We start from the raw sequence: 23,411 nt of genomic DNA on the forward strand, positions 1-23,411 counted from the left end.
TGGACATTCTCAAATATCCTGCTTCTAGTTTTCAGTTCCTCGCAAGAGACCCTAAATGATGTCCACCAAATTTATTTTATCAGCTTTCTAATCATGTGCAACTACTTCAAATTGTCTCCCCATTCTCTGTAACAGGCCAGCACCACCTTTCTGTTTGCCCTCAGCATTCACACACAGTTTTTCACAAAACAAAAGCCCCAAGAAGAAAAGGTCCTCAGTTGGTTATCACCAAACCTAAACCCGCCTGTATCAGAATTTATCCTTTTTTCTTTCCTGTTAAAAAAGAAGTGCATTTTAAAGGCTAACCCCTCAACCTGAGCTCTGCAGTCCAATTCCTTTCATGTCCTCAGGGCTACCTCATTCATTGAAATTTACCTTGCTTTCCTAAATTTCTAACCTCTCCAGTAGACATTAGGCAGTCAATCGATATTCTAGTTTGCCTCTTTTAGTAATGTGGTAGAAAATCAAACCTTGCTTGTTGTAAACCATTAAGATTTGGGGGTCGGTTATTACTGCAGCATAATTTGGCCCACTTTGATTTCCTCTTCACCGGGTGCTTCCCATCAGGGCATGAACATGGTCAAATCTCTTCACCTTAGAAACAACAAAAAACCCTCTCTTGAATTCCCTTACCCCTATCAGCTACTGCCCTATTGTTCTTCCTCCTCTTCACAGCAAAACTGCTGGAAGAAGTTCCACTTCTTAATCTCTGTTTCACTTGCCACCCTATTGGAGTCTGGCTTTTACTTCTACAATGCCACAGAAAGGGCTCCCATTAAGATCATCAACGACCTTGTTGATAAATCCAATAGACATTCTCAGCTCTTACGTCATTTGTGCATGCTTGCCACTATCAATTACTTCCTCTTGTTGATACACTCTTCTCTCCTTTAAACACTACTCTTAGATTTCAAAACAACACACGTCTTACTTTTCTCTTCTCTGGCTGATTCTTCCTAGATTCTTTTGTAACCTTCTATTCCTCAGCCTGTCCCTTAAATTTTCATTTTCTGTATTTGACAGCCTGAGTGATCTACAGACCAGCAACACTGGCATCACCTGGGAGACTGTAACAAAAGTCGAATCTCTGATCCCACTAGTGTCCTACATTTTAACAAGATGTCAGGTGATTCCTATGCACATTCATGTCTGAGAAGCAATGGTCTATAGAATTCAGGCTGGGCCCATTCCGTTTCTGACTATTCACTCCCACACTCCAACTACCACCCATGAGCCCATTAACTGTCAAATACTTACCTCCAGTCTAGATTTTTCTAGGCATCAGATCTACACAGCCCTCTCCCTCCTGCAAATCCTCATTTGTATGCCCTATAACAATATCAAACTCATAGTGTCCATAGCCGAGCCAATTACCTTCCTCCAACAAGCCTGATCCTTACAGACAGGCATAAAAGAGTCATCATTAACACTGTACTTATCTCTTCAGATAAAATACATCACAAAATCATTTTGAGTCTACCTCCCAAATCACTTTAATCTATCCACTTCCCTCCATATCCACTGCCAACGTGCTAATTCAAGCTGTCATTTCTCACCTTAGTTACTGCAAGGGCTACTTAACTGGTCTCCCTGAACCAGGATTGCCCCTCTTCAATCCATTCCTTATACTGCTACCAGAGTGAAGTTAAACATTTAAAATCCAGTCATTTCATTCTTTGTTTAAAATGTTTTACCGGCTTGCTACAGTCCTTAGAAAGACTCAATGTATCTCAAGGCCGTGTTTATTTTTCTAGCCCAGAGATTTTCAAATTGCTGTTTCTGAAATTGTATTAAAGGATCACGAACAGCATTAAAAGAGAACAGAGAAGTTCAAAAACAAAAAAACTTCAAAGCAATGTGCAGGTAATTAAATATTATTTTACAAAACTTTTCATCCAGTTATACATATGTGTGTACTGGGTTGTAAATTCAAATATATTCCTTTTTGTGCAAAGCAGCCAACAAGTTTCAAATTGACTGCCCTAACCTCATCTCACTACTCTCCACATCCATGTTCTTATCTTTTATAGTTTCTTGAACTGAACATGTGCTTCCTTGATTTCGGTGTTGTTGCACATGCTACTGCCTTTGCCTGGAATCTTTTCCAAACCCCAAACCTCAAACACACACACTATATTTCAAGTTTCAGCTTAAGGGTTACCGTCCCTGAAAAATCTTCTAAAATACCTTGACCTGAGTTAGGTGATAGCCCATATTCTCTAATATCTTAATATTGTATTATATTTATCGCTCCAAACAAACCACAATCTCTGTAGAGCCTCTATTAATACAGTACTTAAGATACCATCACAAAAATAATGTCCTCAAAAAATATTTGTTGAGAGAACATTTGTTCAAGAATGCATCATTAGAATGCATTCATTTTCAGCCTGGCAACACGACTCACACCTGTAATCCCAGCACTTTGGGAGGCTGGGGCTGGTGGATTACCTGAGGTCAGGAGCTCAAGACCAGCCTGGCCAACATAACAAAACCCTGTCTCTTCTAAAAGTACAAAAATTAGCCGAGTGTGGTGGTGCCCGCCTGTCCCCAGCTACTCGGGAGACAGAGGGTACAGTGAGCCGAGATCACACCACTGCACTCCAGGCTGGGTGACACAGTGAGACTCCGACTCAAAAAAAAAAAAAAAAAAACTATTCATTTTGAAAACACATGACATGACTTTAAAAGTAAAAGTTATCGAAATTCTGACTGGGAAGCAATGACATCAGGCTAAAGGTGGTCAAAGAAGAACTGGGATGAGCCCATTAAAAAATACTCACATTAAAACAAGACGGAAAGGTACATTTTAGACAGGAGAACAGTATGACACTGTACTAAAAAGTAAAAATAAATTATGTTTACAAAAGCTATAATTAGACTGGGGACGTGGGCTCGGAGAAATGCGCAAAGTGGTAAACCTGTTATGTTGAAGCCATATTACCAAGATTTCCAGAAAACATGTCAAGATGCAACTGAAATGTATTAGACTGAGACAGAAGTGACCCGACTTCCAAATTCAAGTTGTGAATTAGGGAATGAAATGATCTAATTTTTCCTTTTAAAAGATCACCATAGGCGGCTCTGCAAAGCACAGACAATGCAGAGCAGGAATGGAAGCTAGATGACTAGTTAGAAGGTTAAGAACAGTTAGGTTGGGATATATTAAGAAGGCAGAGATTTGCTGAAATGAAGGGGAAGAAGCAAAGATAAATCTCATTTGGCCTTGGCAAGTGAATAAATTGGTCATGTCACCACTAAAAGGAGGACGGGAACGCAAGTAGAAATCAAAAGTTCCATTCCCTTCATGTGGAAACAATAATGAGCATTTTTTCCTGACTTATTTAACTTTTCATCTGTTTAGGTATTATTTTCCCAGCTAGACTGTAAGCTCCTTGAATACCACATTTCTTCAAGTCCCTGGAGCAACATGCATAAAACCTTGTTTGAAACAGAGCCTTAATAAACAAAAGTTGTAAAGTTACTTAGACGTCCCTATCCTGATTTTCAAAAGCCAGTCTGCCCAACGAAAAAGTTAATTTGGGGCTGTAAAAGAAGTGGATTTGTTTATTAAAGAAGTTTAAGTTATGAAGATAAACGGATAAGTCCCCCGGAAACACCTGAATGAACATGACACGGTTAAAGAAATAAAAAGAAATGGAATGGTTTTAAAATAGTAGTCTAGGCCGGGCGCGGTGGCTCATGTCTGTAATCTCAGCACTTTGGGAGGCCGAGGCGGGTGGATCACCTGAGGTCAGGAGTTAGAGACCAACCTGGCCAACCTGGTGAAACCCCTCTCTACTGAAAACACAAAAATTAGCTGGAGGGGTGGCGGACGCGTGTAATCCCAGCTACTCGGGAGGCTGAGGCAGGAGAATCGCTTGAACTTGGGAGTCGAGGTTGCAGTGAGCTGAGCCACTGCACTCCAGCCTGGGCGACAGAGTGAGATTCTGTCTAAAAAAAAAAAAAAAAAAAAAGTAGCCTAAATGATGATCTAATTACACTCTACAATACATTTTATAAGGTGCTTTTTAAAAAGAAGTCACCAAAGGCATATACTAAGTTCCTACTTAATGATAAAAATTATTTTTATTAGAATTTTATTTATTAGTCACTCCTAGAACTTTGTTTCCTTTACTGCAGATCTTCAAGATACAAATCAACCTGACAATCACCTGAAGAGAGGAGAGTAAGCCAAATCATCTCTGGAGATTCCTTTCATTTTCCTTTTCAAAGAGAATCTGCTAATCAACAGAAATTTCTCCACCCCAACACAAAAAACAAAACAAAACAAAAAACCTAGGTTTGCGGATAATTTTAACACTAATAATAAAAGCTGGACTATTTTTCTGAACGATCCACAACCAAAATAGTGTCTGCCTGCTTTTGTTCCGCGCAAACCTATCTCAAATGTAGAAAAGTCGCTATTTGCTTCTTCACCAGGCAAAGACCTTAAAGTGACAATTATTATTCTAACTGAAAGGATGGCCAGAGGATACGACAACGACAATTAATAAAGTTAATTTCGGTTGGAACGTGAACTTAACATTTGCTTTTTCACAGTTCTCAAGTCCTCTAAGCAAAGTATATATTCAGCCTGCAGAAATCCTGCCTGTTTTTCGTCAGATGCGCATGGCTAACGTAAAGCAGTACACCCGCTACAGGGAGCGCCCACATGACATATTTGCGCCTCATTTGCATTTCACAAAGCACGTGCATCACTTAGGAAACAAAACCAGGAAAAAGGGGGCAGCGGGAGAGAGAAGAAATCCTGTGCTGCCTCATCCCTTCCACTATAGAATCCGAGATTACCTCTTGCCTCTCCGCTTCCTTGTTCTTCTGTCCCTGTTTTTTCGCGTACCACATGCCGATTTCGCGGCCTTTCAGGTGCCCGGGATGCCGGCCCCTGCCGCCTCGACCACCTCCTCCGCCGCCGCCGCCTCCTCCTGAGCCTCGGTTCCCTCCATGACCACCTGCCGACCCCCCTCCATAGCCCCCACCGGAGCTGCGGGGCCCCCCATCACGGCCCCAGTTCTGATGGTAGTCATAACTCATTGTCCTGGCGGACTACAACCCGTCAGAACCAGCAACCGCTGGAAATGGCGTCCGGTCCCGGAAGGCACTGTGCGCCCACTTCCGTTTTGCTTCCGTAGCGCAGCGCAAGAGGGCGGGCCATTTAGCATCACAAGCAGCGGTTTCTGGTGACGTCACGGCGTGACGACCCCGGTGATCTGGATGGTGGCGGGGGTTGGGGTTTGTCTGATCCCCCTGAGTTGTTTACCCCTGTACCTCTGGAACAACAGCCAGCCAAAGACCCGTAGATTTTCTTTCCCTAGGTCCAGCAAGTGAACCAATGGCTTTTGGTTTTTACTTTCTTACTCCTGGTAAAATCCGCTGTTTTCTTGCACTTAGGTCCTAGGGTAGTAAACGTTGATTGAAACGAAAGAACCCGTGGATCAATTCGCCATCTTCTAAAAGTCTCTAAAAAATGAGTTCTTCTTAAGTCTTGAAAACAGCCTGACAATCTTTCAAACATGTAATTTAAAATACCCTTAACCTCCTTGAAAGTATTGTCACTATTTACTACGTTTATCCAATAGTGTAAGATGAGCATGTCTTGCCAAATTCAGTGCAGAGCTCTTAGGCAATGTAAATAAACTACTTTGAAGATTCATATGTTCATTTGAAACCATAAACTGTTTATAAACCAGAACACTTGAATGTTTTGTGCAAGCTGTTCTTGAATAATCAAGTAATTGGGCCACACAGGCTTGGATGTTCACCAGGAGATATCCAGCTCATGTTACGGTTAACTAATGTAAAGGTACTGGGAATACTCACTGAACAAAGCAAGTATGGCATTAACTTTCATTTGCCTACAGTCTTTTTTTTTTTTTTGAGACGGAGTCTCGCTCTGTCGCCCAGGCTGGAGTGCAGTGGCCGGATCTCAGCTCACTGCAAGCTCCGTCTCCCGGGTTCACGCCAATCTCCTGCCTCAGCCTCCCGAGTAGCTGGGACTACAGGCGCCCGCCATCTCGCCCGGCTAGTTTTTTGTATTTTAGTAGAGACGGGGTTTCACCGTGTTAGCCAGGATGGTCTCGATCTCCTGACCTTGTGATCCGCCCGTCTCGGCCTCCCAAAGTGCTGGGATTACAGGCTTGAGCCACCGCGCCCGGCCCAGTCTTAAGGGAAAGACAAAGGCTATCTTTGTGCAGTGAATTAAGAAAGGGAAATGTATGCCAGGAAGGGGTCTACGATACACCACTGTGACCTAAAAATTATTTTGAGCAAAGACATTTGAGTTTCTGAAGTCTACCTGTCTAAATGCAGAACCACACGGAAGAATTCAAATCAATCTCCTCCCTGGGAGGGAAACCAGGGAAGACTGACTCTTATCCCTGAATGCTAGAAGCTGGCAACACGCTTGAATAGACATTGTCACAAAGCTATCATATCTGGCATCTGTTTTAAGGTGTCATTTATTTTTACTAAAAGTCATTTGTTTTTTCCATAAGTGCTGTTTTCCCCTTCTCTTCCCCTTTTAAGATAGTAGATAAGCCGAAATTCTGCCTCCCTGAATCACCTTTTTCTGTGAACTCTATTATGTATGTGGTTAAGTCTGTCTTTTGCTAATCTGTTTTGTCACTTTAACTCTGGGACCTGCAAACACTAAATCTAAGAGAGTAGACAAAAGTTTTCCTCCCTAAGAGGCATGAGATATTACAGCAAAAGAATTTAATTTTGGAGTTAGGTGAGTTATGCAACAACTTTTGACATAAGTAGACTTTTGCCAGACTAATGGCAGAAGAAAAGTATGACAGGTGTAGGGAACAATATGTAAAGACAGATGATGACGTGAAACATCGGAGAGCATAGACAACTACCCTGAATCTTAGAGACTGATAGGGAAGGCCAAAGAGGTAGATAGGGGTCTGATTATGGACAACCTTATGTGCCACTTCAAGAACAGTGGTATGTTATAAGCAGAGGAGTGATTATTTTGACTGCTTCATTTAGAAATAAATAGCGGAGACAAGAGTGGATACAGGGAAACTAGTTAATGTGCTGTGATGTCGAGGAGGCAAAATGGGATGACAGGGCATTACATATGGAAATAATTGGAATCAGGGGACATTAGAAGATAAAATTACTTAAATTTGATGATTCATTGAATGTGGAGAATTAGAAGGGTTAAATGACTCCAAGTTTAAGATTTGAATTATTAACACATGAGGCGGCACATTATATCCTGAGACGAGAAACATAGGACAAGGAACATTTTGGGGGTGGGGGGCAGGGTGAGTTAATGTGTTTTATTTGTACATGTCAACTTTGAGGAACTTATGAAACATACAAATGGAGTATCTGGAAAGCAGTTGGCTATAAGAGTTAAAAGCACAGAGGCCGGGTGTGGTGGTTCATGCCTGTAATTCCAATACTTTGGGAGGCCAAAGTGGGCAGATCACTTGAGGCCAGGAGTTTGAGACCAGCCTGGCCAACATGGCGAAGCCTTGTCTCTACCAAAAATACAAAAATTGGCCGTGCATGGTGGTGCATGCCTGCAATCCCAGCTACTCGGGAGGCTGAGGCAGGATAATCACTTGAACCCAGGAGGTAGAGGTTGCAGTGAGCCAAGATTGTGCCATTGCACTCCAGCCTGGGCAACAGAGCTAGACTCTGTCTCAAAAAAAAAAAAAAAAGAAAGAAAAAAGAAAAAGAAAAGAAAAGTTGAAAAGTGAAAAGCACAAAGAGAGTAGACTGAAATTATATGCTTTGGGAGTCCTTGGCACATGTGATTAAGGTCATAGGAATAAATAATTTCTATAGAAGCATCCCAATTGGACACTCCTAATATGAAAAGTATGTCAATTGTCTGAGAGATGAGATTGAGTAGGCATATTGAAGATGATAGGGGCAAAGTGGGAAGAAAATGGTGAGAGTGCTATGGGCTAAATCTTTGTGTTCATGCAAAATTCACCATGAAGCCCTAACTCCCAGTGTGGCTGTAGAAGAGGCCTCTAAAAAAAATGTAATTAAAGCAAAATGAGGTCATAAAGGTGAGATCCTGATAAAAGGTTTACTGCCCTTTAAAAAGAGGCATCAGAGAGCTAGTTCCTCCCTCTCAGAGGAAAGGACATGTGAGGACAAAACAGCCATCTACGCTCCAGGAATAGCTCTGTAAACCAAAACTAAAATTCTTCCTTTTTTATTTTATTTTATTTTATTTTTTGAGATGGAGCCTCGCTCTGTTGCAGTGGCATGATCATGGCTCACTGCAGCCCCGAAATCCCTGGTTCAAGCTATCCTCCCATCTTAGCCCCCTAGAGTAGCTGGGACCATAGACATGTACTGCCACACCCACCTAATTAAAAAAAATTGGTAGAGATGAGGTCTTCCTATGTTGCCTGGTCTGGCCTTGAACTCCTGGGCTTAAGCAGTCCTCGTGCCTTGGCCTCCCAAAGTGCTGGGATTACAGGTGTGAGCCACTACACCTTGCCCCAGAATAAAATTGGAAGCCCTCCCAACCAACTGAATGGATCCATCCTCTCAGCCAAGAGCATTCTAAAGTAAACCTGAAATATTTGTTCAGGCCATGATGGGAATGGGAGGCTGGACATGCCTCGTTATACCTTCCTTCTTTTGGAATCAGGTACGGCTGACCTGTATTAACGTTGAAGTAGAGACCTTGAGATTGACAGAACAGACTCTTTGTGGCAATATGATATCAACATAGCAGTAGGCCCTGAAAGAAAGCATTTTACCCCAAAATATATTTCTTTGACATATTTTGAGATGGCCCTTCAAAGCTGTCTCTCATGGGGAAAATTACATTCTGTAGAGAATCTCCTTCCTTTTCCAGATCTTCTCCATGATCCAGGAGAGAATTAACTAAGAGTCTGGAACCTTTTTAAGTTGAATAAGAAATAGTAACAATCTATTCTTTCTGAAGTCTGCTACCTTGGAGGCCTTATCAGCATAATAAGAACCTTGGTCTCCACAACTCATAACTGGGTTAACTTATCTTAACCCAGACAGTCCCTTCTGTTGATTCCAGGTCTTTAGATAAACTCTTTCAATCAGTCAGAAAATCTTTGAATTCACCTATGACCTGGAAAACTCCCTCCTCCTTTGAGCTGTCCCACCTTTGCAGATGGAATCAGTGTACATCTTACATGTATTGATTGATGTTTCGTGTCTTCCTAAATATATAGAATAAAGCTGTAGCCTGACCACCTTGGACACATGTTCTCAGTATCTCCTGGGACTGTGTCATGGGCCATGGTCATTGGCATCTGGCACAGAATAAATCTCTTCAAATGGTTTACAGTTTCACTCTTCGTTGACAGCTCTAATTAGGAATTGGATTAGCTGGCACTTTGATCTTGGACTTCCTAGTTTCCAGATTTTAAGAAACACATTTCTGTTGTTTCAGCTGCCCAGGCTGTGGCATTTTGTTACGACAACACAAACAGACTAATACAGAGAGTAAGGTTGGAAGAGAATTAGTGTTTATTTGTCACTTAGCATTTGCTAGGTATTAGACTAGGTGACAGGCATTTGTGGCAGAATAATGGCCCCAAAGATGTCCTTGTGTGTTTTTTTTGGGGGGGGTTGGGTAGGGGTGGGCTCTCACTCTGTTGCACAGGATGAAGTGCAGTGGCATGACCATGGCTCATTATAGCCTCGACCTCCCAGACTCAAGCAATCCTCTCACCTCAGCCTTCCAAGTAGCTAGGACTGTAGGTGTACACCACCATGCCTGGCTATTTTTTTTTTTTTTTAATCTCTAGAGATGAGGTATTGCTATGTTGCCCAGGTTGGTCTTGAACTCCAGGGATCAAGTGATCTTCCCACCTCAACCTCCCAAAGTGCTGAGATTACAGATGTGAGCCACTGTGCCTGGCCGAGATGTTCATGGAAACTCCCTGGAAACTGTGAATATATTACATGGCCAGGGGAAAGTAAGGTTGCTAATCAGCTGATGTGATAATTAATTTTATGTGTCAACTTAATTGGGCTAAGGGATGCTCAGAGAGCCGGTAAAACATTATTTCTAGGTGGGTCTGTGAGGGTGTTTCTGGAAGGGATTAGCATTTGAATTCATAGACTAAGTAAAGAAGATCACCCTCATCAATGTAAGTGTGCTTGATCCAATCCATTGAGGGCTCAAGTAGAACGAAAAGATGGAAGGCTAATTCCCTCTCTCTTCTTAAGCTACGACATCCATCTCCTGTTCTTGGACATCAGCACTCTGTTCTCAAGCCTTTAGGCTTGAGCTTCCTATGTCTCCAGCTTATAGAAAGCATATTGTGGGACTTCTCAGTCTCCATAATCATGTGATCCAATCTCTCATGATATAGCTCAGTTTTGTGTATCTATATTTATCCTATTAGTTTTGTTTCTCTGGGAAATCTGATGAATGCAGCTGACTTTAAAGTAGGAAGATATCCTGAATTATCTGGGTGAGCCCTATGTAATCATAAGGGTCCTTGAAAGTAAAAGAGGGTGGCAGAACAGAAGGTCATAGTGATGTGACATAAGGATTTTACTAACTGTTGCTGACCTTGAAGATGGAGGAAAGGGTCACAAGCAAAAGAATTTGGGCAGCCTCTAGAACTAGAAAAGAAAATAGATTCTCCCCCAGGGCTTCCAGAAAGAATAGAACCATGCTGATCCTTTTGTAGTTCATGAGCATGATCATTGGGTATTCGTATGCACGTGTGAGATGTGCCACCCTCTAACTTTGTTATGACATCGGCACATTGCTCATCTAACATGAAGAAAAATAAATAAATATAAAGAAATACAACCATATTGACCCCTTGATTTTAGCCCAATGAAGACTGTTGTCAAAACATTATGCTACAGATCTTTAAGATAGTAAATTTGTGTTAGTTAACACTCTGTAGTAATTTCTTATGGCTACACTAGAAAAGTAATACAATTCCTTATCTCATTTCACACAATCCTCATGACAGCCCCAGAGAAAGTTAGCGTTATCTCTATTTTCTGATACACTGTTTTATTGCCCTTTACCTCATGTTTGCTGATCCTAAGTCGATTCTTAGTTATCAATGTGAAATTACTGTTTTCCATACTTCTTCAGCATGAACTAGTACTTAAGGTATTACTTGAGGCTATTCCTTTAGGTGAACACTTTAGGACAAATGTCACTGTAGTAAAAATCTGCACAAAAGGAAGATTTTCAATGAAAGACCTGAGAGAGATTGATGGGGAGGAAAATGTCAGTTGTTACCTGCTTTTTCTTTTTTCCCTGTCTTCATCAGAACCATGAAAATTTTACATTACCTAATGCCAGAAAACAAACAGAATGGTTCGTTATAATTGCCATTGTTTCTCTTACTGGTCCTCTGTTGTGTGCTGTTCTTTGGACAGGTAACCAAGATGTCTCTTTCAAATGTCCTCTTCATTAATGATGGCCTGGGCCACAGAATGCATAGCCATTGCTTTCAAACCCACAGCATTTGGTGTCCAGCTTCTGCTCTCCCCATCACACCTGCTGTCCAGTCTGGAATGCAGCAAACGTGAGCCATACAGAACCACACCACCACTGGAAACTGTCACAATTTTCTCAGGATCAGGGAATCTTTTATTCATTTTTTTAATCTGAACCCTGTGAAACAACTCTTATATAATTTATTCACAGGTGTAATATTCATAAAGGCATGGGAGTGAAGGAGATTTTCTTCAGTGTTCTTGGAAAATGAAACCTTTAACTTCTACTTCCACTTGGAGGTGAGGATAGGGACATGCTGATAAAGGTGACCCTACCCTTCTATAGAATGTAAAGTCTGGCTATGGACTGGAACACCTACACATAGCCTCTCTATTTGATTTCTCTGTGTGGCCTAGTTTGAGCCTCCTCACAGAATTGCAGCTGGATTCAAGAGCAGGTGTCACCAAGCAAGGTGGAAGTACATGACATGACATTTGTCTCTACAAAAAATAAAAAATTAGCCAGGTGGCATGTTGCAAAGCTCATGGTCCCAGCTACTTGGGAGGCTGAGGTGGGAGGATAGCTTGAGCCCAGGAGATCAAGGCTGCAGTGATCTCATGCCACTGCACTCCAGCCTGGGCAACAGAGCAAGACTCTGTCTCAGGAAAAAAAAAAAAAAATGGAAGAAAAGGAAGAGCATGTGGGATGGAAGGAAAACAATTCTAAAATAGCACTATGCTAGGTGAACCAGATATTTGTATGAACAAATGCCATGTCTGCCTACTAATTCCATCTGTTTCCCACAAAAAAGAAAACAAAAATTGTGACTTTGTAAGGTCATAGGGTTTCAAGATCCACATTAAAAACCTTCTTGAGAGATTTTCATAACATATTTTCCTTTTAAAACTACACAATCTCATTAAATTGGTGGATTTTCCTCACCCAGTGTAAACATGCAATCTTAGATCTTAGGAAAAAGTATTGTGAAAGAGTGCTAAGAAATTTTAATGAATAGAACTTTTTTTTAATTTAAAAAGGGTAATGAAAATATAAGGCCTTTTAAGGTTCAGTTAGAAAGTAGATAATGTAACTTTATGACGCTAAGTAGTTAACCATGTCTTTGTCTAAACTCCTAATATTTTTTGACCTGACATTAAAAAGTTTTTGGGGCTGGGCATGGTGGCTCACGCCTGTAATACCAGCACTTTGGGAGGCTGAGGCAGGCGGATCACTTGAGGTCAGGAATTCAAGACCAGCCTGGACAACATGGTGAAACCCCATCTCTACCAAAAATTAGCTGGGTGTGGTGGCAGGTGCCTATAATCCCAGCTACTCAGGAGGCTGAGGCAGGAGAATTGCTTGAACCTGGGAGGCAGAGGTTGCAGTGAGCCGAGATCACACCATTGCACTCTAGCCAGGGTGACAAGAGCGAAACCCCAACTCAAAAAAAAAACACAAAAAAAGAAAGTATTTAGAAGTTGTATTTTTTACTAAGTGGTAGAGAATACAATTTACCTCTGAGGCATATTTTTTCCCTTATTCTTGAAAAATTATTCAGTGAGACTATGTATATGTGAAGGTAGAGCAAAAGTCCTCCTCTGTAACAAAGTGTTTCAAAAACAGCATGCCTTCGGTTATCTAAACTGCTCTATATAACATTGCAACAGATTGTGTTCAAAGTTGTTTTATATTTGGATCTTTGCTCAATTCTGGAAAGTGATTGCCTATTCTTGAGAGGAATATATGTTTCTATGCCTGTGTATGAATGTTTGGGTATATGTATTCTCTATGTATTTGAAATTAAGACTTCAAGGCTGTAGGAAAGACTAGCAGATATGATCTTTTTATTTTAAGCTATAAAAGAGATTGTATAAACAAACCACCTTACATTTGGAGAACTATAGTCTGAACTAGAGTGTTGACATCACAGATTCAGGGTTAAGACCGTACAATTCAAAGTCGGGAAAATGTATCATTGTTCAATTACTGTGTGCAATGCCTCTGCCTCTGTGGCTTATAAAAATGGGCAGGGAGCGCTATTTACATTCTATTATGGTACAGTATGTGATTGTCTAGTTGGTTATAGGGCAAGCAACAGAGACAGACTTGCTAATTCTTCGCCATAGTTTGGGTTCTTCTTCATGTACACAGCTAGATATATTTCCTAGTCTTCTCTGGAATCAGCTGTGGTTCTGTATTGAGTTCTATTCAATAGCAGAGGCTGCAATGACTGAGGTGCAGTTCTTCCAAGCCAGTCTCACCAAGCACTCCAGTGCAGAATCCTTCATGTCCTTTTCCCATCTGTCGGCTGATGCAGATGAGCAAAATGATCATAAGAACTATACATTAACATTGTAAAACTACATGAACCTAGACCCCTGAGCCATATCTTAAAGAAGAAAGGCTCTGCTGATAAGGGACATTCATTTAACTGCTGCTGCTCTCTGCCTTCTAAATTTTGTACAAATGCCTTTCATTGTTAGATGCTAAACCCAAACTCTGCAGAAAAGAGGGTCTTGGAAACAAAGTTTTCTGTCTTCTAGCCTCTGTGATACATAGAGGAGTGGAGAAACATTGAGATATTGCAGAGTATTGACAGAAAATAAATGTGATAATTGTTTTTCCCTCAAGCTATAGGCTTCATAGGCTTTTAAGAAATGTGTAATTTATTTCATGTTACCAAGGAAATCTTCTCCACTTATTGCATCAGAATACAATTCTGATGCCATCTCTACTACTACCACCCTAAACCTAACCAACATCATCTCTAGCCCAGACTATTAGAATAGCCTAAGTGTTCTTTCTGTGGTGGCTTTTGTGTCTGTACAGTCTTTGGCCTTTGCAATAGACAATCATTTTTGAAATCAGATCATGTCACTTTTTTGCTCAGAGCCCTCCAATGGCTTTTCACTTCATTTAAAACAAGACTCAATGTTCATACCTGGTCTGCACGGCACTAATAGCCTGTCTCCTCCTGCCATTATCTGTTTGCCTTTATCTCCAACCACTTTCTCCCTTTCTCACTCAGCTGCATTCATATTGACCTCCTTAATGGTTTCACAGATTCCAAAAGCCACAATCCTACTTCTGGATACTTGCTGTTCCCTTTGCTGGGACTGTGATTTCCCTAGATAATCACATAGGATGTTTCCTCACTTTATTTGAGGCTCTAATGAAATGTTACTTTATCAATGAAGACTTTTCTGACTAAATTATTGAAAACAAACACTCTTTCCATCTTTGTCCCTTTATTCTAATTTTACTCTTTGGCCATTGTTACCTCTGGTCCCTATTTTCTGTCAATACACTTAATACCAGCATACATATATATGTACCACACACTTATCATTACCATATGTATATATGTAAATGTATAGAAAAGAACATAACCTATCCAAAGAGAGGTTTGGCCTTTGTCCTCAGCTTCTGGGGAGGTAATTTCTAAGCCCTTGGAATGTCATGGCTGAAGAGTATCTTTGTTTGTCTCGGGGCTTTGGACCAGCAGATAGTAACAATGTGTTTTGGAGAGGGGACTTTTGGACATTCTGTATCAACTTGGCCTCCTGGAGAGCCTGAAAGAGACATCAGTCATGTGAGTAGTCAGCCATGCTTACCATTGCTCCCACCATTATGCAGCCCCAGTAAGGACTCTGGACACCAAGGTTCAGTTGAGATTTTCTGCTTGGCAGTATTCTGTGCAAGTTGTCACACATCAACGCCAAAGAAAGTAATGCCATCCATGACTCCATGCGGAGGGTACCATAGAAGTTCCACATTTATAACTTTTCCTGGACTTGGCTCTGTGACCTCTTCTCTAGACTGATTTTATTCTGTGTCCTTTTGCCGTAATAAACCATAACCATGAGTACACAGTTTTCTATGAATTCTGTGAGCCCTTCTAGTGAATTATTGAAACTAGCAGTGGTTTTGGGAACTCCTTGAATTTGCAATTTGTGTCATGAGTGAGAGCAATCTCGTGTGGACTGTGTTCTCTGACTTTGCGTTTGTCTCAAACTCAGTAAATATAAATACATATATTTGTTTTGTCTGAGTTTTGCTCAAAAGTTGTAAAACCAAGTGCCTAGAACAATTTTTAGTATGTCATAGTCATTTATTAAACATTAGAATGAAGAAATGAATTAGGGTAGCTGAAAAGTATAAGAAATTAAGAGAAGATTGATTTATAAAATCCAATATTACAGACACATGTCAAGAAAAGCTTCCAAAAATGCATAACTAAGACTTCTTTATTATATTTTAAGTAATATGGTGGCATTTGCTATCTTCAAAGAGTTGCCTCCGTCAGTCACAACTCTCAGAAGGCTTAGGGTTATGTATTAGGTGTTTATACTATTAGGGAGTCTTGGGGATTATGTATGCAGTTTATAGGAGTCACCACCAGATGGTGATATTTTTATTAGGTAACAAGAAGTTTTTGCCTTCAGATACATCAATTTACAGAGAAAAGAGATAACCATACAAAATAGAGTATTTATTAATAAGAAGAACAATATAACTATACAAGGGTAAGGTATTTGGCTATATCACAAGATATCTATAAAGGTATTTATTTCCTCTACTAGAAACACTTTTATAATCAATCACTCTAAAGAGTAAGTAGACTTAAGTGAACTTGTGTAGTTTAATCTTCTCCTCCCTTAACAAGGATTTGGAGTGCCATTCATGCTTAAGCACAGCTCTAGTAGATTTTTCTTGTATACTTAGCTATTGTTGGCTTGGAATTTGAAGTGTTACGTGTTAGTAATATGATGCTGATTAGCCTTTCAAACTATGACTTTGGGCTAAATAATCCTGGTGTTGTTTCAATGCAGCAGAATTTTTATGTGCATCCATTATACAGTTAATTCAACATCCAAGTGCAATTAAATGGGAATATCCTAATTATTTTTCCAATTCCCCTAGTTTAAGCTCTTGTTCAGTTAAAATGAGAGGGAAAACGGGCATTATTATCTTCTATCTATTTCTTAATGCTCTTTAAACCTTGATTTCTGTTAGAATCTCTGTCCCATTCAAATTGCTGTGCAGTTATAAAGAATGTGTTTGCCTCCAAATCTTTGCTATTTTTCAGCTTTATTATGATCCTGTGTCTAATTTACTTTTTGCCTGAAATCGCATTTTAAAGCAGCAATATCACTTTTCTCTTTCAGAAAATTATACATCTAAGTTTAAGATATCAAAGCCTATCTTTTACAAAGCATTATTAGAATATTCAATTCAATTTTTCTTTTATAAAGACATTTAATGCTACTGATTTATAATATCTGATTGATCTGTTCATTTGTCACTGTGTTAAAATAGCTGTTAATATTGGTGATAGTCTTTTAAAATAAAATATATTTGTAATGAGAATACATTTGGCTTTGAATTCATATGTTACACATTATTTGAGGCTTGCTTTACAAACATTATTAATGGTAATACATATGTTTCCCAAATTTAGACAACTAGATAATGAGAAGTTAAAGATCGAGAAAGTCCATTGAGATAATTATTTTGAAAATGACTTGTCCTTGTGGCAACAAAACAGCCTCCGAAGATGAAACATTCTGAAAGCCCATGTCAAGCAATTTTGAATTCTAATTCAAGCTAATAAAATAGACACAAAAATAAATCATTCTAAAATACAATTCATTCAATCTGTAAATAAATAAATAAAGTATGTGAGTGAGGGGAGGGGCACAAAGTCTAAGACCATGTAAAGTGTCAACTTAGTAACTTTGGAAAATAAACTTTTAGGTAATATATTCCATATATGTTTACAGGAAGGTTAGAATAAAGCAATTTGAAGAAAAATCACTTTATAATTTTTGAAATACACATTGCTATTATTCTGCCAAGGTGATTCCTGCCTTTTTGCAATGTAATGCCTTCTAGAATTGTCTTGAAATGTGTATCTTACAATCACTTAATAAAATAGGTTCGGTTGTTTCTTTGAGACAACACGTCTTTAGAGAAGAAACAAGCACCTAAACTTGACAGAATATTTGAAGTAAACTTTTCTATTTCAAAAATAACTAAGAAAGTTTGCCCAATCCATAGCTTTAAAAACAGATACTTCTGTTTTAGACTTATAGGATTTTGGACTGCTGTATCCAGAAGCCTACCATGTTTGAATGCACCTCGCAGAACTCAGTCTGCCAGTATTTTCCCCCAATTTCCACTCAAGTTAAAAAAAGAATTTAGGAAAAAGTGTACAATTATACGATTACAAGTTTTTTCCAATAATGTTTGAGTTAAAGATACTTCTAATTCCACCTCTAACACACAACATATTTGTTTTATGGGACAGTCTTGGCATACTGAAAAGATGAAAAGAAAACTGTTATAGGTAAGAAAGAAAGAAAAAACAGTAAACAATTTGTATTTGGTAGAAATGAAGGAAAGAACTATTTATAGACTAGGAACATGCACGTTTCCCAGTTGGAAGCTAATTTTTCATTTTACAGAATAATGTAAAGCTAAAGCAGTAAGTGTAATAAGCTTGTTTTGCTAGGCACATTTAAGCAAGTTCCTTCAAATACAATTTGGAGTTTTGTTACATTTCTTCCATTCCCAAAATTTATCTTTTTACCCCTTTGCAGTAAAGGCCAACATTATATGTAGAAACATATGCATGAAACAGTATAATCACTGAATTTATACAATTTTCTGTTTACTAGGAGGTTGACAAACAAGCAAAAACATTAGTAAAGTAGGCCAAGATTTGATTTAGAACAGATTTTTTAGAAATCAGATAAGAAGCAAAATCTTGTAATTACCATAGTGTGTGATCTTTAGGTAACACATCAAATGCACTTAATTGTTTACACTAGTTCTAGTTGGTCCCACAAAAAATTAACTATTAAATCAGTAAAACTTATGTAAACCAACAAATAAAAGGAAATCAGTCTCATAACAAAGGTGTTAGTTTCACAGCTGACGTTGCAGATCCATTCTTGCTGCTGTTAGACTAAATACCCATTAACTACCCTTGCTTTCTTCCTCTCTTTTTCTGTAAGCTTTATTTAACAACTGGATTTCCTCCTGATAGCCATCCCTCTCTTGATGCTGTCTTTTACTGTTCTGCCTGTGTGCTTCTACGGTGTCTGGAATGGAGATATTGATATCACCATCAGGATTACTGGTGGGCAAAAAGAGGGAGTATGAGGCCGTTTCCCCTAGATCACAGGAAACAAATCTGTTTTCTTTCCTGGAGTAACGTAGGGATGGAGATCTGACTTGTGTGGAGGACTGGCTGATGTTACTAATGATTGACACAGTGTCCAAGGCCTCTTCATTATCGCAAATTTCAAGAACCTCTAAGTGTATTTTCACACTGGTGTCTGCAAACGTGGATGAAGAATCTTCTGAGTTTGGTTCATGGCCAACACTTTTGGATCGATAGACTTCTATTTTCTTAGAGGCTGGAGTTATTTTTTGCCCTTCTGCGCTTACTTCATAGGTAGAAAGAGATAGGGTTTTTCCTGTAGGTGCATGGAGAGACACAGTCCCCTGGAATGCACACAAGGGAATGGCAAGGGCACCACTGGAACGCTGGGGACAAAAACAAAATTGTTATTATTGAAAGCTAGTTTCTGAGGTTGAGACATTTAGAAATTCATTTTGTTCATCAGAATGATAAAAGTTTTCTATTTCAGATCAATTTCCCTAGAAACATTTTATAGATATGCGATTTAAATACTGCCACCGAAGCACCATACGTCAGTTTCTCCTAGGTCAAATCAGACATTTAATGAGGGTAGTTAGGAACATTTATTTGAAGATGAGGGGCATATCTCCCCAGTTAAAGGCAAAGGTATGTACTGATGGGAAGCAATAGATGTTTTCAAAGGCAGAATTCGAACATAAAATTGAATGCATATTTACAATCTGAAATTGCTTTTATATTTGTGATACATACTCAGTTACATTAAAATGTTTGCAAAAGTTGGAAGAAATGTAGACTGTTATCAACATGAACTTTTTTTTTTCTGTTTAGTATGCCAGAGTAAATGATAATTGTGAAACTGTGACTTAAGGACAAAAGATATTTCAACTGTTAGGTTTGAGTTTACATAAGAGGAACCAAATGTCACCAGAATTATGCTACGGTGTGCTTACTTTTCCACAGAGAAATCGGTCATTAAAGTAAACCCAATAATAAAGAATACTATTCCACCTCTTTCAAAAACTTGCCTAAAAGTATAAACCTTTTCTATTATGCTTTGTGTATTAAGATTTTTTAAAAACTGTACTTACCACTGAGAGGTGCTTCAGAAATGTAGAAAATAAGATTGATTCTTAAAATAGTCTGTACTTTTTATTGCTGATTCATGTGTTCACACTTTCAACTGACATGTTTTGATTTTTGATTATGTGTTAGTCCCAGAAGATGATAATGTGCAAAACTTCTAGAGCAGTAATTCTCAAAACTGAGTCTCCAACTCAGCATCATCAGCAGCTTCTGGTAACTTGTCAGAAATACAGGTTTTTAGCACTATCCAAGACCTACTCAATTAGGTCTCAACCCAGGTACAGGGTCAAGCAATCTGTATTTTAACAAGCCCTTTAGGTGATTCTGTTGCATAGTAAAGTTTGGGATAGCTTGCTCTAACTAAAGAAATGTTGTAGTCCAAAAAGAAAAAAAAAGGGGGGAGGGATGGAGGTACACAGACACTTTTTATGTAAGTGCCTACCACCTGTAAAGCCTACAGTTACTAACTGGATTGGCCTAAATGTGTCTGTCCACCTGGGGAACTGGCATGGGAGATAATGGCATTTTTCCAACTTAGGATGACCAGCTTTCTCAATTTTCCTGGTACTGTCCCATATTTAGCACTGAAATTTCTGCATCCCAGGAAATCCCCCAGTCTTAGACAAATGGGCAGGAGTCGGGGCAGTGGGAGATTGATCACCCTACTTGCTATGGGCATTTTCAATCTGGACCCAACAGTGGCTAGAGGAAGACAGGTTCTCACTATTGGAGAACAGTTTAGATTATTTTCTATTTAAAGAAGTTTTAAAGAGGATGAGTTTCATTGGGGGTGCCTTCATGCTCTACTTCTTGAATTGAGAGACTACGAAAAAATACAATGTGGGCTGTGAGACATATGATCATTCTTTCCTGGTTACTCTCTGTGAGGGGGTCTTGAATTCTCTTTACTCATAAGGAGACCTAGGAACCTAACTGTAGAGTCTTGCACTCTAAAGTTTTGGAAATTTTGAAAATTTACACTATAATGTTCAGTTCAGCCATCTGCCAAGGAAAAGAACTTCATTGACTCTACATGTGTAATGCTGGCTGAAGTAAGAGAGACAGAAGAACCACACAGGTTCATCACAGCATCAGACTATTAATATTTGAGCGGTGGCAACTTCTGGCAAAAGAAAAGTAGGTTTCATTCCTATTATTATACATCCAGTTATTAAACATTTGCTAAGTAAGGATGTACATGATTCTGAGGTTGCATTGGATGTATGGAGATGCTAGCTCTTAAGACCCCACAGATGATTGGATGAAAAAGTCACGTAAAGAAACAAAATAAAAATTTTAGTTCTAAATGTAGTAATTGAGAGATAGGTACCAAATTCTATAAGGTCCAAGGAATGACTATTGCGGGTAGGGAGATTTCATATTGTGGAGGGGGTCATGTGAAACTGATCTTAAAAATCAAAAAAAGATTTATAGGTTTTTTCATTTGTTTGTTTTTGAGACAGAGTCTTGCTCTGTCTATCTTGCTCAGGCTGGAGTGCAATGGCGCCGTCTCGCCTCACTGCAACCTCTGCCACCTGGGTTCAAGTGATTCTCCTGCCTCAGCCTCCTGAGTAGCTGAGACTACAGATGCATGCCACCACACCCAGCTAGTTTTTGTATTTTTAGTAGAGACAAGGTTTCACTATGTTGGCCAGGTTGCTCTCAAACTCCTGACCTTGTGATCTGCCTGCCTCGGCCTCCCAAAGTGATGGGATTACAGGTGTGAGCCATCATGCTCGGTCAAGATTTACAATTTTAAAAACCTTGCTTTCTGAGTGATAAATCACCAGTTAAAGGGTTATAGTGAAAACTTTCCATCCTGAGAAAACATTTTTGTTATCAAAGACTGAAACTTCTGTTTTTTTCTGAATAAAAATTGACTGAAACATTATTCAGTCAGAAAATTTGACTGTCATTTAATAATATCATTCAATAATGTGAATTAGAAATTTAAGAATAATATTATTATTTAATAATGTGAATTATAAATACAGCCTAAGAGACATAGTTAATTTGAAAGCTGAACTTTCTGACATTTTAATTTATTACAGAATTAAAAAAAACTAAACTTGGTGCTTAAAAAATGTTTCTAAAGCTTAATAATGTGATGAAAAAAATGAGTTATTAGACAGTACCCAGCAGTATAGGCATGGCTAGCTTAAAGAAACTTTTGCTAGAGCTTTAACAGCATAATTATGTCATTATATGTGCCAACTTGCTTCACTGATAAGTAGTTGATACAAAAGCAAAAGTAACAAAGAATTTTTCTGCGCCTGATTTTATGCATCCATACAACGCAGATTTCAGTAACTTCCCCATGCTAAACTCACCTTAAAATGAACGAACAAGCTTTACTGAGTTATCAAATGACAGCTCATTAAAATTGGCATTTGAGAAATGCATAGTGCCAGAGTTTGGCTATATATGAAGTCTGATTTTTCTGAAAGAGCACGCAAAGTCTCGAGTTACTAAAATCATTTCGTGAAACATTCATATTCAAACGAGTAGTGTTTATTTGAGAGTTATAGAGGTAAAACCACAGACAACAACAACAAAAAATAAACGACATAATTAAAAAGTGGCCAAGAAACTTGAATAGACATTTCTCAAAAGAAAATATGCAAAAAGCTGAGAAGCACATAAAAAGATACTCAGCATCACTAATCATTAGACAAATGTAAGTCAAAATTATAACGAGATACCACCTCACACCCATTAGGATGGCTACCATCAAAATAGAAAATAAGTGTTGTTAAGGATGTAGAGAAATTGGAACATGTGAGCACTTTTGGTGGGAATGTGAAATGGTACAGTTGATATGGAAAATAGTATGGCATTGTCTCAAAAAATTAAAAAATAGAATTACCAAGTGATTCAGGAATTCCAGTTCTGGGCAGATACTCAAAAGAATTGAAAATAGGGTCTCAAAGAGATATTTGTTCATAGCAGCATTATTTATAATAGGCAAAATATGAAAGCAACCCATATCCATTGATGAATAAACGGATAGCAAAATATGGTATATATATAGCATATATATTATATAATAATGCATTAATATAAATATGTTATTAATTATATGTTATATATCATGTATATAATATTAATACATAGTATATATAAAATTGAATATTATTCTCCTTAATAAGAAAGAAAATTTGGACATGTGCTACAACATAGAAACTTGAAGATATTAACGCTAAGTGAAATAAGCTAGTCACCAAAAGACAAATACTGCATGATTACAGTTACATGAGGTACTTAGAGTAGTCAAAATATAAAGACAGAAAGTAGAATGATGGATGGTTTCCAGGGGCTGGAGGGAAGAAGGAATGGAGAGTGATTGTTTAATGAGTAGAGTTTCTGCTTTGCAGGAGGAAAAGTGTTCTGGAGATGAATGGTGGTGATAGTTGCACAGCAATATAAATGTACTTAATACCACTGCACTCTACCCTTAAAAACAGTTAAGATAACGGCTGGGCGCGGTTGCTCACGCCTGTAATCCCAGCACTTTGGGAGGCTGAGGCGGGTGGATCACGAGGTTGGGAGTTCGAGACCAGCCTGACCAACATGGTGAAATCCCGTCTCTACTAAAAATACAAAAATTAGCTGGGCATGGTGGCACGCGCCTGTATCCCAACTACTTGGGTGGCCGAGGCAGAAGAATCGCTTGAACCTGGGAGACAGAGGTTGCAGTGA

The 23,411-nt window shown here is 38.9% G+C and overlaps 2 protein-coding genes across 4 annotated transcripts in view; both read right to left on the bottom strand.

Annotated features, from left to right (window-relative positions):
• DHX36 (DEAH (Asp-Glu-Ala-His) box polypeptide 36) overlaps positions 1–5,136 on the bottom strand; it is a 51,174-nt gene extending 46,038 nt beyond the window's left edge. For all 3 annotated transcript variants that reach the window (XM_011958984.1, XM_011958985.1, XM_011958983.1), the window contains exon 1: positions 4,813–5,136. In XM_011958984.1, the coding sequence (XP_011814374.1) occupies positions 4,813–5,055 (243 nt within the window). In that variant the 5' untranslated portion in view covers positions 5,056–5,136. The remainder of the gene's footprint in view (positions 1–4,812) is intronic.
• A 12,968-nt stretch (positions 5,137–18,104) lies between these two features.
• GPR149 (G protein-coupled receptor 149) overlaps positions 18,105–23,411 on the bottom strand; it is a 94,833-nt gene continuing 89,526 nt past the window's right edge. The window contains exon 4 of the mRNA XM_011958986.1: positions 18,105–19,012. Coding sequence (XP_011814376.1) covers positions 18,440–19,012 — 573 coding nt within the window. The 3' untranslated portion in view covers positions 18,105–18,439. The remainder of the gene's footprint in view (positions 19,013–23,411) is intronic.

This window comes from Colobus angolensis, unplaced genomic scaffold, assembly GCF_000951035.1.
Source record: "Colobus angolensis palliatus isolate OR3802 unplaced genomic scaffold, Cang.pa_1.0 Scaffold48, whole genome shotgun sequence".
NCBI classification, from domain to species: Eukaryota; Metazoa; Chordata; class Mammalia; order Primates; family Cercopithecidae; genus Colobus; species Colobus angolensis.